General features: G+C 43.4%; 1 protein-coding gene across 2 annotated transcripts; it reads right to left on the bottom strand.

Annotated features, from left to right (window-relative positions):
- Positions 1–2,470: 2,470 nt before the first annotated feature.
- On the bottom strand, positions 2,471–6,976 carry LOC146751659 (obscurin-like). Of its 2 annotated transcripts, XM_085533897.1 has the most exons (4): positions 6,839–6,976; positions 4,712–4,883; positions 3,442–3,711; positions 2,471–2,731 (listed from the first exon to the last, which is right to left on the bottom strand). In XM_085533897.1, the coding sequence occupies exons 2-4, from the start codon at positions 4,722–4,724 to the stop codon at positions 2,601–2,603; spliced, it is 414 nt and encodes a 137-aa protein (XP_085390023.1). In that variant the 5' UTR covers positions 4,725–4,883; positions 6,839–6,976; the 3' UTR covers positions 2,471–2,600. The 2 variants fall into 2 exon arrangements, with proteins under 2 accessions (XP_085390023.1, XP_085390024.1); XM_085533898.1 differs by lacking the exon at positions 6,839–6,976 and having other exon boundaries at positions 4,712–4,969.
- Between the last annotated feature and the right edge of the window lie 7,097 nt (positions 6,977–14,073).

Raw genomic sequence — 14,073 nt, 5'->3', positions numbered from 1 at the left:
AATGCTTTCATGGGACAGAATGCATTCAAAAGTACAATCTTCTCCCTCCTGGATTTCAGTGTTTTTCAGCCGTTTGGTAATGCCACTATTCAGCTCTGGAAGGTAAGAGATACGTTAGTATGAGGTTTATATGGAGAAAAGGCATTTGTGACTGACATGAGTAGCAGTACTGGTGTTTTAACTCAGGATTTGCAGAACATGGCTGTGTTCCTTACTGATGTATTCTCTAAGACATTCTCCAGTCAGAATTACCAGAAAGCTATAAAAAAAAGAGACGTGAATCTCTTGGCTTTGCTCTGGAAGAACTACAATTAGAGCAGCTCAGTCCATGGAGCAGAATGAAGATTCAATGAGCTACAGAGGGAACAACCTAACAGAGAGGACAACTCTAGGATGCTGCGTGAGAAAAAGGGTTTTGCCTATGACAAGAAATTAAATGTTTCTATTAGCTAATTTGTTACCATCCTACCCCTACTGGTGTTCAAACCATTTCTCCATTTTAGGGATGTTTAGAAAGGAAATATTTCCAGGACATTCTTGATGTGTTTGGTGATTTTCATGGCAAAATGAGATACATTTACATCAAAAGCAATGGGAATTTTCCAGACATCACTGTGCTAAATTGCAGTAATACACTTCTATTGTAGAAACTATTAAGGCTCGTGGGGGAATAGGTGTAAGACATAGTGACCACACTGAATGTGCTTTCAGCACTCCTTTACTTTCCACAGTACTTACCCTGAATGCCGACCTTTGATTTGGCAACATCACGGACAATATCACAGGTATAGAAACCTGCATCTGACTTCTCGAGGTCATGGATAAGGGGATATAGGGTCTTCCCAGACTGTACCAGCTCATACTTGTTGCCAGAAGGGAGCACAACACCGTCCTTCTTCCACACTGGTTTGACCTTCTCTTTAGAGACTTCGCATTCCAATTTAATCACACCCCGCTCCTCACCAAAAACATCATCCAAGGACTTCACGAAGACAGCAGGCTTCTCTGCAATTAAAAAGGCAAAACAGAACAATGTGATACAGAAGTTGAGACATTTCCAGTTGTGTTCAGATTTTTAAAGAGGTATCAATAAATCTTTACCATTACTGACGACACCAATATAGAACCTAAAGCGGTTTCATGTGTGTTGACTGAATGCACTTTATGGAATTCTGAACTAATCAGTAGGAGAATACAGGGAACAGGAGGGACAGCCTGCATTGCCTTGGGTGGGACTGATATCATATGAAGTAATTGGGATGCAGCTCTTCTAAAGCTGGAGAGCTGGCATTGCCCTCACGTGGAGCAGAGCTCATACAGCAGGCCACAGGATTAAGAGGATAAGCTGCTGAACACTTTTGATTTTCCTCTTTTATTGACTCCTTTTATCTATCTTCTATTTCACACATCAGATGTTTATACTGGGGAAAAAACTTCCACCAAATGCAAAAGAAAGGAGAAAGAGGAAATCCTTCAAACTCTGAGCGCATAGAGTAAAAGAGCTTAATTGCTGGGGAGAGCAGATTAGAATCACAGTATCCTTAGAATTGGAAGAGACCCTTAAAGGCCATCTAGCCCAGCTCCCCTGCAATAAACAGGGACATTCACAGCTAGATCAGGTTGCTCACAGCCTGGTCATTAGTCATCCCAGAGGCAAAACACACACTGAATGATCTCTCCCTGCAGTCATAAATCCTTGGAGACAACAGCATTGACACTGCATGTTACTGAAGCAGTAAAAGAAACTGCTCTTGTAACTCTCCTTGTGCTAAATAAAATGATGATAAAAAGCAATGGAATGCTTTGGCAGGACACCAAAACCATCCTCCTTCGTTGATATCTGCTGCAATGGAACCTTCCACTGGAAGAAAGCCTCTGATGACTTTTCACCCCAGAGAGGTCAGCTTTAGAAGCAGGACTGCTGCACATTAGAATGAACTGGAGCTCCTTAGCATCTCTTACATCCAGGAGGGGTGTGATCAGACCCACCTATCACCTTCAGGTGCGCTTTCTGACACCTTGTCTGACTTCACTGTCACTGTGCCAGCATCCTCAGGCTTAACCTGCTTCATTGTCAGTGTGCAGCAGTTGCCAACGTTCTTAATGTCATTGTAATTGTTGGTGTAAAGGAGGTTGCCATTCAGGAACCATTCCACGTCCTCGTCATTATGGGACAGCTTGCAGGAGAAGACAGCAGAGCTCTCTTCTTCAATTTCTACATCCTGCAGGTGCTTCGTTACTTCTACATTGCGGGCTGTGGGGAAACAAGGTGAACTGTTACCACTGTTACTATAAAGCATACTGGGATGTGGTAGAATGGCTGGACTAGATGATCTTTGTGTAATCTTCTCAGTGAAGATTATACATTTATAAAGTTAGCAGGAGAGAACGGCAGAAATCAACTCCAAGAAGAGAAATCTGAGGTGAAATAGGACATGGAAGAGGCCACCCTCCCTGCTCATACCTTCAGCTGTCAGCGTGGCCTCAGTCTCTGCAATTCCTGCCTTGCACTTGTACACACCAGCATCATCGGGCTTCAGCTTCAGAATCTTGAGCTCTGCTGAATGCTTATCCCTCTTGATCTTGTACTTCTCAGAGGGCTAGATGGGTGTGCGGCCCTTGAACCATTTCACAACCTTTGGAGAAGGCCTGAAGTCACAGGACAGGATGACAGAATGATGTTCCAAAGCTGTCTTGTCCTCCAACTTCCTGGTGATTTGTATATGGTAATCTGAAAAGCAGGGGTGGAAGAGAAGAAAGGATGAGGACAATTGGAAGAAGAGGAAAGTCTCTTGCGTGTATTCCATTCCAATTAATGTCAAGTTCACAATGGTTCTTTGAACGACTCTAAAGATAAAACAAACGATTGTCTATAGGGAATGCCATTGACTACATTTCTATAAAGTAATACTGTATATTATCTGCCAAATGCAAGGTCCAGCTCTTGTTCTGTGCTTATTAAATTGCTCCCAATTGTTGAGGCTTTTATTCAAATAAGAGTGAGTTGAAAATATAACAAGTACTTCAGGATGTGAATGGAGACTCTTATGCTGGGGACAACAGCAGATAAAAAGCCTGCAAGTTTCTTTCAGATGAAATCAATGACAAACTGCATCAAATTTAGGTGCTACCAAACTTAAACTTGTCTAGTTCAGAAATGCAATTAATTTCACCTGATTTGACTTCTTTGGTATAGCCAAGGACAAAACCTCAGCTCTGTAGATCTGAATAGTAAGCACACCACAGCTATTCAAACAGATCTTTTACTGAGATGCAGCTGTCTCATTTAGTGTCCAACGACTTTGAACTGGAAATGGAGCAGACCCTCCAGACACACACAAAATATTTCAAAGACCCCAGTGAAGGAAGGCTGTACGTTAATTAATTCTTCATCTTCATGATGTAAACCAAGCCTGGATATATACCAGGATATATATATACCTCTGACAAGCAGATTGGCTGTGGATTTTGATTTGCCAGTTGAGAACTGAATGATGCTTGTCATATCAGTGGTGGTTTTCGCTATGGCAAGCTGGTGGATGGTGCCTTCTTGCTGCATAATCAAGTTTCTGCCAGCCTGTAAGACTTCCCCACGTAGATACCACTTGGGAGGTTTCACAGAAGGAATGGATATCTCGCATTCAAATTTGGCTTCTTCAGGCTCAGTCACATCCTCATCACACAGCTCCTTTACTAGATTAACAGATTGCTCTTTAAGAAGGATGGAACAAGAGAAAGCAGATATTTAGAAAGAATGTAAAAAACCCTTACATTATCACCCCACTTACTCACGTCAGCATTACTGCACATGAACACTACACCTATCAGCTCAAAATGCCTTAAAACATCATTAAAAAATAATATAAAGAAAGGAATGTTGTTAAGAAGTCAGACAATAAGACTGACAACCTGAAGAGAGCCCAGATCTTCTGATTCCCAGTTCAACATCCAAATCAAACCATGACCTTCCCATCCCAATATCAAACTCTTCGCATTACAAAATGGAAAAGAGGTTCAATGAAACACGAACATTGATAAATACTTTGGTTAAATACAGCAACTTAGCTCTGAACAACAAGTTTTCTCCAAGTAAAGGTCTCTGTAGCTCAAATGTAATGACTCTACTTAGGAGAAATTCATTTTCCAGGATGTTCTTGCCCTTATAATGGTAACAGTGGCAAAGCTGGGGACTGAACTCTTGAGTAGTGTGCTAACTCAAATGTCTCCCTTTTCTTTATCACACTTAACATCATATATATACCCTAACATTGTATATATTAAAAAAAAACCAAAAACCCTGTGTTCTTTTCAAACAGCAAGAGAAAATGAAGAAAAAGTCAAGCTATGTTTTTTATCCCTCAACGTTCAAACACAAATCTGAAGTTTAAAAGTAGAAAATCAACCTCGTAAGAAAATAATCTGTTCTACTTAGCAAAAGTAAAACCCAAAAGACAAGCTGGATATTTTGTGGGCAGAAAGGTAGGAAGGTAGGAGTTTTTATTTCTGTGAAAGGTCCTGATGGCGTTCAACTTTTTTGACATTCTTGCAAATGATGTTAGCTGGTCCATGTCACTTGTTCCACCCTAACCTCAGTCCCAAAACAAAAGGGGAACTCCCTTCTGAACCCTCTTCACTTCATTTCAGATGTCTTATATGCTTGATCTCCAACCCACCCCCCACTCAGGAGAAAGATCCCCCTCTGACACCCTACCATCTTGCCGCATTCTGATGTTGTCATCAGCCTTCAGCTTGTTGTCCTCTTTGTACCACTGGGTCTGAAACTCATCGTGTGAAATCTCACAGACAAAAGATGCACTCCCATATTCATTCACTTCCACATCTTCCAGTGCTTTAACAATCTTGATATCTCCAGCTGTGAAACACTAGAGATATATTTGTCAGGGTATTTCCAGAACTGAGTGCAGCATCTTTTCCTTACACATATTTGCATAGAAAATAAGTAGGATTATGTTTTATTCTAAACCATCATCCATTCCTGAGTCATTTCCCTTTTCAACACAGTCAATGCATTATTGCCCGTGAACTTAAAGATAGACTTACTAGCTACAGTGGAGCTCCCTGCAAACAGTTTTCATGGAAACCAGAACCTCATTTATTCTAAAACATTTCAAGCAAAATTAAGGGTAGAAAAACAATAGAACTGACTGAATCTTTAAGGTCATTTAGTTCCAGTCCCCCTGCTATAGGCAGGGACACCTCCCTCCACACCAACTCTTCTCCTCAGGGTCAAGGCTTCTCTCAAATCATTCTCCTCTAAGCCTGTGCCTGTGCTTGGGATTGCCCTGACCCAGGTGCAGGGCCTTGTACTTGGCCACACTCAAGTTCATGAGGCTGCCAAGGGCCCACCTCTCCAGCCTGTCCAGGTCCCTCTGAGTAGCATCCCTTCCCTCTAGCACATCAACAGCACCGCTCAGCTTGGTGTCATCTGCAAACTTGCTGAGGCTGCATTTGATTCCACTGTCCATGTTGCCTACAAAAATGTTAAATAACACTGGTCCCAACACCACCCTCCACCTGGACACTGAGCTATTGACTGCAGCTCTCTGAGTGTGACCATCCAGACAGTTCCCTATCCTGCAACTGGTCCATCCATCAAAACCATTTTTCTCCAGTTTGGTGACCAGGATGTCATGCAGGACGGGATCAAATGCTCTGCACAGGTCCATGTAGATGATGTTTGTTAGTGTATGTTTGGTGGCCCTGCCAGGCAGGGGGGTTGCAACTACATGATCCTTGAGGTCCCTTCCAACCCGGGTAATTCTGTGATTCTGTGATTCTGTGATATGTCAGTTGCTCTCCCATTATCCACTGATGCTGTTACTCCATCATGAAAGGCCACCAAGTATGTCAGGCATGGCTTGACCTTGATGAAGCCATATTGGTTACCACCATCACCTCATCTTTATTTTCCAAACTATGCCAAGGAGAACTAGACAGAACTCTACAATGTCGTGTCACTACAAACCTGTCTGAATCATTGGCTTCTCTGCATGCTCATCACTAGTCTCTCCTTAGCTTGTGTGCCCACAATGTATGGGGAATGTCAGCCACAAATCTTACCTAGGGGACATCTTTGCTTCAAAGTCCCTTGAACATCACACAATCCCTTTTAACTCTCCAGGTCTGCACTTATTTATGTCAGAATTAGACCATATTTCTGTGCTGCTATTTCCCTTTCCTTCTGAAGGGCCTGGATACAACTTGGATTAACCTCAGGAGCAGAGTTCCTGCATAAAACAGCCAGTACTGAAACAGCAACCCAACCTGGTTGCAGACTGAGAGAGAAAATGAGAGTTCACCGCCTGGGAATAATGAGACTTCTCTTATTTCCCTGGGAAGTAATGCCCACTTTTTTACTTTGACGGAGCTCCTTCCCATCCTAGAAGGGAAAATATCAAGTCAGATCTCCATGAGTCCTTCCATCTCTGCACTGGGCAAAGGCAGCCTTCAGATCTATGCTTAATTCACCCAATTCCCTAGAATTAATGGAACTGTACTTACTGGAACATATGCTGAAGCTTAAGCACAGTGCAGTGTTTTCAACATGTAGGAATGGCTATAGAACATGCATAAATTCTTGCTGACATATGACAGCTTAAAGCACTGCAGAGGACTGTTAACAAGCCCATTTGGACATCACCTTGAATAAATGACGTTATCCCCAAGTAAGGGAAGGAACAGCTGAGCACCGGGGAGGTACACAAAGGGCCAGAGCAAATTCTCACACTGTCAGGTGCAAAGAAAACTGAGATTTCACCCTAAAACCCAGTTCACAACAAGGCTACAAAATCCTGGCTGAGAATTTCTGAATGCTCACCAGTTGTTTCCAGCTCGAAGGTCATCTTCTGGCCAGCAGCCTCGCAGATGTATTCTCCAGCATCTTTCTTCTCCAGCTGCTCCACAACCAGACGCCGTGTTTTGCCCACAGATTCCATTCTGAACTTTCTGGAGGAGGCAAGCAGTCTTCCATCCTTGTACCATTTTACTTCGGTTGGATCCTGTGCTACTTCACAGCTGAGGGAGGCACTTGCTGCCAGGGCAGCACTCACCTCTTTCTGCACCTGCTCCTGGTTTATAAACACAGGTTTTGGCTCTGAGGGAAGAAAAGAAAAACAGAAGGACTGAAATGAGACCATCTTGCAGGTTTGTATGTACAGGTTGGAACAGGTTTAGGTTACCACTTGTGCCCAAACTAATAGCCTTCACTAGAGAATATCAGCTCTTCTGTTGAAACAAAGTGTCAAATCTAGGCAAGAAAGAACCTAGGAACTGAAGGAACCAAGGGGGTTCTTGAACACCAGTCCCATGGTTGCAAGTCACTATGCAAACATATTGAACTTAAAAGAACATCTGTCCTGCAGGCAACCAAAACCTGAGTTCCTTTTACTTAAGACCCACTGTGAAACATCAAAACACATAAACATGTGATAGTCAAATCACTGGCTGCCTTTTCATGACCCAGAACAGTACTCCTGGCTTCCTGAACAGACTCCTCATGGCCTCTACCATTGCCACAACTGTGACTGTCAAAGGCACAAAGGAAATATGCTCACCAACGCAGTCCTTTGTTCTTTGTGTGTGATTTGCAGATATCTATCTTACTTTGAGCTCTGGCAATAGTCAGCTCTACCAGGTCTCTTACTGTGAGTAGCAGACTCACCTATCCAGATGCAGCCTCCAACATAAAGGCATAGTAAAAAGGCAGTGTACTACTAGGAGAAGTTCCTGCTTCTCCTGCCATGAAAGGCTGCACGTAGAACATGCACTCCAGCCTCACTGCACATACTTACCTTAGTCAAATGTTTAGGTGAACAAGAATTACAGTTTGGGATCTCAGGCACAGGAGAGATTTGAATAATATCTTGAATATTGCTTCCATTGTACATATATCAGTAATTATTATTCTACAGACAGACTGAAACAGGTCTTTGTGCCATACTAAAACCAAATACTTTCTACAAACCCAGGCAGTCAAGTATAGGGAAAAAACCTCAGTACAGACTACTGCACCTGGATCACTGTATAATAGAAACTAGATTTTACTTTACTGTTCTCTTCTGTATTTCAGACAACACCTGTCTTACCTGTGACATGAATCCTGAAGGTGAGTTTCTGGCCAGCAGCCTCGCAGCTGTACTCCCCTGCATCTTTCTTCTCCACCTGGCTCACCACCAGCCGACGCTGTTTGCCCTCTGACTCTACCTTGAACTTTTTGCTCGAGCTGATCAGTTTCCCCTCCTTGTACCACTTCACCTCCGTCTTCTCCTGCACCACCTCGCAGCTCAGCATGGCATTTTCTGTTGGTGCAGCCTTCACCTCCTTCTGCACCTTCTGCTTGTTGATAAAGGCATTTTCTTCCTCTGGAATTTAAGGCAAACGGGCAAATTTAAGACATGAATCTTTTCTACACAGCCTTCCCCAAATGCCCAAATTAGTCTTTGGACTGTACCGTTGAGGACAGCTTTCCCACTCACATTTCCTGACAGTGCTATGAACTGAATGCCAACATCTGAACTATATCAATTGCCAGTGAAGAACTTCCTCCCTGCCAGACCAAAACAGCTTAGATAGCCCTAAACTTGTTTTCATTTCCACCAGTATCATGTTCCAAAATCTTCAAAAATTAAAAAACACCCTTTTCCCCACTGTCCAGCAGCACACCAGCATACGCAGTCATTGAAAAGTCTGTTTCATACAAGGGGACAGGCATTAAATTGTCCAAACAAGCTGACAGCTGTAAGTTGCTTTGCCAGCAAAAGCCAGGTGAGGGTCAAGGTTAAATTCTGTTTGTGATTAAGTCATAGTGAGGAAATGTATTTTTCTCACCTACTTATTTCTGAAAACAGTTCTAATATCTCCTGAGTTTTCAGAGGCAGTAATAAAATGGTTTCCCCTATGGAATCATAGAACGGTTTGGGTATAGAAGGAAGCTTTAAAGATCATCCAGTCCAACCTCTTGCCGTGGTCAGGGACATCATTCACTAAATGAGGCTGCCCAGGGTCCCCATCCAGCCTGGCCTTGGACACTCCCAATGATGAGTCACCCACAACCTTCACTGGACAATCTGTTCCAGTGTATCACCACCCTCATCATAAAGAACTTTTCTCATGTCCAAACTGAGTCTACCCTCTTCACTTTTGAAACCATTGCCCCTTCTTATGTTGCTACAGACCCTGGTAAAAAGCCTTTTTACACTTTCTTATCAGACTCTCCTAATAAATAGAACGCCTGTCTTCCTCCATTTCTGGAAAGAAAAGCACCAGCTTGAAGCCTTTCTGTTTTTAAGCATTTCTTTTGTACCTGCTATAGAGAAGAAAACAAAAGAAAATACTGGAAAACCTTTTTAGTTGCAGGTTTCTTTAATTTAATAGAAACCACCAATGCCGCCGTCTAGCATTGTGACCAAATGCTGTCTCTGAGACTATTTAGGAAGAAGCATTTGCAGAGGTGTGCTTGTGCCCTGAAGATATCTTTAATATTCTTTAATTTCCCCTGTAATTATTGACTTCTCATTTTGCTATCATTGCATCTACTTGAGATCCCCAGGGAAATTCCCCAGTTATTTCCAGCCCATCTTAAGCTGAGGCTACCCAAGTCCTCTGCAGTAATAGCTTCAGAAGGCAAACAAAACAGTGCATGAATTAAACAGAATTTAAGCACGGTCTACATCACTGAATGCTGGGGCTGAATGTGTCAAACCACTTAACTTTCCCCTCCTTCTTTGTTGGGGGATTCAATACAGTCCAAACAATTTCTCTCACCTGTGACATGAATCTTGGTGAGTCTTCTCCTGGGCCACCTCGCAGCTCAGCGTGGCATTTTGAGTCAGTACAGCCTTCACCTCCTTTTGTACCTTGTCCTTGTTTGTAAACACGTCTTCTTTCTCTGCAGGGACATCACAACAGTCACACCGTTTTGCTGTAGTCTGCTGCAGAGCTAACTCCAGTTCCCCATTTTCACTATACTTGCCCTTCACAGGGAGCATCGTGATGCCTCATTAAGACAGGAAAATACTTTCCCCTCTATTTTGCCTTGGGAAATGATAAGCATATCATTTCATATCATATCATATCATATCACATCATATCACAAAGCTAAATATTTCGCAGTCTGATAGCAGATTTGGACATGAGATTTAGAACACCTGCATGCACTGCTGAACCTCCTCCCTTCTCTTTTTTTCTTCTGATGTCTCTCTACATTTCCAGTAAATCAGAAGGGAACGGCCCTCTAGAACAGGTTGCCCAAGGAGACTGTGGATGCTCCATCCCTGCAGGCATTCAAGGCCAGGCTGGATGTGGTTCTGGGCAGCCTGGGCTGCTGGTTGGCAACCCTGCACATAGGAGGGGTTTGGAACTGGATGAGCACTGTGGGCCTTTGCAACCCAGGCCATTTATGTGTCTGATTACTGGCATTTTCCACCTAATTGTGTCATTCAAATTTTGTAACCAGATCTCTTCATACACCTCCCCTTTTCTCACTCCTTGCATGCCTCGTATGCTCTTGCACTGTAACCCTGCAGACACCAGCTGACTACAAGAGCTGCACAAGTTACCCTCCTTGCCTATTGTTTGTTGCTGTAATTCATTCCTGGATGTAAAAGCACATGTAGAAAAGGGTTGCTATGACACTAGATGACAAAGAAAGTCCTGTAGCCAAAGTGTTTTGCACCAGAGAGGCTGTCAGTTGATCCTCCAAATGCAAGACACACCAAATGAAGAGTTCCTTTATCTCTGGGATTCCAAGCATTTTCTCACCTCTGACTTTCACTTGGAATGTTGCTTTGTCATCTTTTGTTTCACAGCTGTAGCTCCCTTGGTCTTTCAGGGTCACATTTTTGACCATGAGATTGTGGTGCGTCCCCTGGGAGATGATGGTTGTCCTCTGGTCCTGCTTCACCTCTGTTTGATCTTTCTTCCATACGACAGCTCCGCTTGCAGCTGACACCTCACACACCAGCTCCAGGTCTTCAGAAGGACTGACTGATATTTCTGGAGTCGTTTTGGACTTGCTGACAGAATTAATGGCTTCATCTGAAGAAAAAAAGAGAAAGTGGTTTACATCCTGACTCAGGCTTATTCAGCACAGCATTAAGATACAGTTAGAACTGATTGTAATGTCTATGCTCATTACATCTGGGGGATCGAGTTTCACCTCTGGAGGTACTCACATACAAACGTGTGCTTGATTCTCCTGTGTAAGGAAAGAGTAAGTTCTATGCAGACAGTTCTTATTTCTTTTAATCAATTCTGTACTCTGCACATGTTCTTCTGAAGCTAAAATGAAGGCAGATAAGTAACCTGTTTGCAATACATGAACAAACCAATTCAACACCTTGTCTCTAAGCTAACAAGCAGCGTTTGATGAGCACATCAGTATTTCAAGCCCTTCATTCCATCCAGACAGAACCTGCCTGAGGAGCAAGCTGATGGCTGTCAGCTACAGGCAGACCTAGCTTAGCATTGCATTTCTTAGAGCAACAACTGTTGCTTTCAGTCACTGAATATACCAAGGCCAATTGCTATGCCAGGCACATTTATGGCATCAGTGAACAAATAATGCCTTAAAAATTGTAATAGACAGCAGACAGCTATTCTTTTAAAACTAGGTGACCAAAGAAGAACAGTCCCTCTAGAGTCAAGCTGTTAAGAACTAATAGCACCAACCAATATCACATAGATAGATTACTTCCCTGCCCTAAGACCATCTTGTGACCATTTGGTGCTCCTAATTAAGCCCTCTTGATGGCTTTTTTGTCTGAGCCATGTGACATTTTGTGATGAGTTACTGCTAGTGTTCCCTTAACCCTACACCAAAGTAGGAGGTATCCATTCTCAGGGAATCATGCAGGCTTCCTCTGTATTTGATGCTCAGAGACAGCCCCAGAACTTTTTAAATCTTAGCTTAACTCTCATCCAATAATGTTCATCAAACAGTGCAACTTGTCCCTTGGGGATGCCTTTGTTCTGCATCAACCAGTTCCAACGGAGTCTTCTTGGCTTGTTTTAGATCAGTTTTTCAACAGGTAAAGCCAGGGTCTTTGAATTACAAAGTGAAATTGCAGAATGCATGATTCTCAACCAAACAGAACGGGAGGTGGGATGCAGGGTGAATACCTGAGCCAACACCACCTGCAAGCAATCCTTCAATATCTTAGGAATCTCTAGCCACCCCAAATCCAGTGTTGTGCTTGATCTATCATCTCTGCTGAGTTTTTAGCTAAGCTGATGGTGAGCATCATGGTGGTGATGGGTGAGCAGTCGGACTAGAGGGTCTTAATCAACCTTAAGGATCCTGTGATCAGAGGAATGTGAATGTGCTGTTAAAGGTCACAAGCGCTGCGCTGCAGCATGAGCATACACAGCGAAAGGCTTTCAGTAGAGCTTCAGTTCATAAATGAGGACTGGGTTATGGAAAATAGGCTCAAGATAGAAACCAGAAAACAGATCTTAACGCCAGGTTCTGTGAATGCAACCAGCTGAATTTCACAGATATTGAATTTCAATGACAATTTCTTGTGTTATTTTACCCTCCAGCACCACCCTGAACAGGAACATGTCAGTGACAAGCATTACTCCTCCAGGCTTGACCTGACAGTGCTTTACTTGTACTATGAGCTAATGCCAGGAAGAGCAGGAAAAGAGTTTCATCCACGTGCCTTCTCCTTCCTTAGTAAAACCAGTGTGAAACTGCAGCCACGTCAGGCTGAAGGAGACGTCTCAGATGTCCTGCCTGGATGCAGGAGGTCACGTGTCAGAGGATGTCTGGCACGTCAAGTCTCATGGCAGTGCAGTGCATGACAAACTGCAACAACACTTTCCTGTGGGCTCCTTTGGGCACGAGGCCCAGCGGGTGACACACCTCTGGCTGCAGCTCTTCAGAGCCTCCCAGCAGCCACGTGATGCCCATGGGAGAGACACAGCTGACCCGCACAGCAGATGATTTACCAGCTAGCTCTGGTTTACAGCAAGAGAAGATACAAATGGCGATGCTGAATGGTGAAATACTGCGAGTGTGTGGCATGGGTATAAGATTGGTGAGCCTGAGGATGTTCAAAGTCAGGCTGGACAGGGCTCAGAGCACCTGATGGAGCTGCGGTGCCCCTGTTCATTGCGGGGGGAGTCCAACTAGCTGACCCTTAAGGGTCTCTTCCCTATCTATGAGATACACGAAAGCTGATTCTGCAGTAACCAAGCTACCAACAGCAGTTGTTTGTCTTACAGTTTGCCAGCACAGATTTTAAAATAACAGCATTGATTACTCATTTGATAGTCACATTACAGTGCAAAGCACATGGAAAAGTCCATCAGCTAATTCAATTAATTCTGGGGGCAGACTTGCCATTATGAAATATTATGCTAACATGACTGAGAGAAGAAAAGCAAAATGAAGACTAGCTGACAAGCCTTGGCAGGAAGTTCTGCTCTCCATCAATTTAGTCCCATTATTCAATTCTGTTTGGAGCTGTCTCCATGTCTCTCTGGAGTTTGTTCTTTGAGAAGAAGCAATTAAGTAAGCTCTCCAATGCCAAAGTGCATACACTACTCTAGGGCTTTGTTGTTTCTCCATGGACCAACAAGGGTGACAAGCCAGCAGAATATGATGAAGAACCTCATGCATACTCAGTGTAAAAAAGAAAAAGGCAATTGTTGCTGGGAAGAAGGTGCATTTGCATTTGTGTCATCTGCAGAGGGTACTGCAGAAATGGAAAGTCTTCCACTGGAGCAAACAAAGGGCTCTCATTTATTGCAATCAAGGCCCAGCGTGTGGATCTCAGAGATCAGACCTACACCCTGCAGCAAAACAGAGACCTGCGTGGGAAAGTTAAGTTTCTCTCTACATCTGTGTAAGAAAAAGCCCACCATGGAATGACAGCTAAGGAAACATCCCTGTGACTCTTCACAGGTCTCTTCTACATTTGGGATCACTGCTACAAAAAGAGCTGTTGATATCATCTCTCGTGGCCACCCTGAGAGAAGAGCAGGAAGGCTGGGATGCTCTTTTTCCTATCTTTCCCTAGATTTCCTCTATATTCATTTTAAGGACGAATC

Source organism: Coturnix japonica, unplaced genomic scaffold (assembly GCF_054131305.1).
Source record: "Coturnix japonica strain WE unplaced genomic scaffold, WE-NBRP24 Scf069, whole genome shotgun sequence".
In the NCBI taxonomy this organism is placed as follows: domain Eukaryota; kingdom Metazoa; phylum Chordata; class Aves; order Galliformes; family Phasianidae; genus Coturnix; species Coturnix japonica.
This window is presented reverse-complemented; position numbering and strand designations above follow the sequence as displayed.

Excerpts from the sequence above, each read along its gene's own strand:
- LOC146751659 (XM_085533897.1), bottom strand. Across the intron at positions 2,732-3,441 it reads AGCCAATCTGCTTGTCAGAG|ATTACCATATACAAATCACC; the intron begins GTATATATATAT and ends CCTGCTTTTCAG.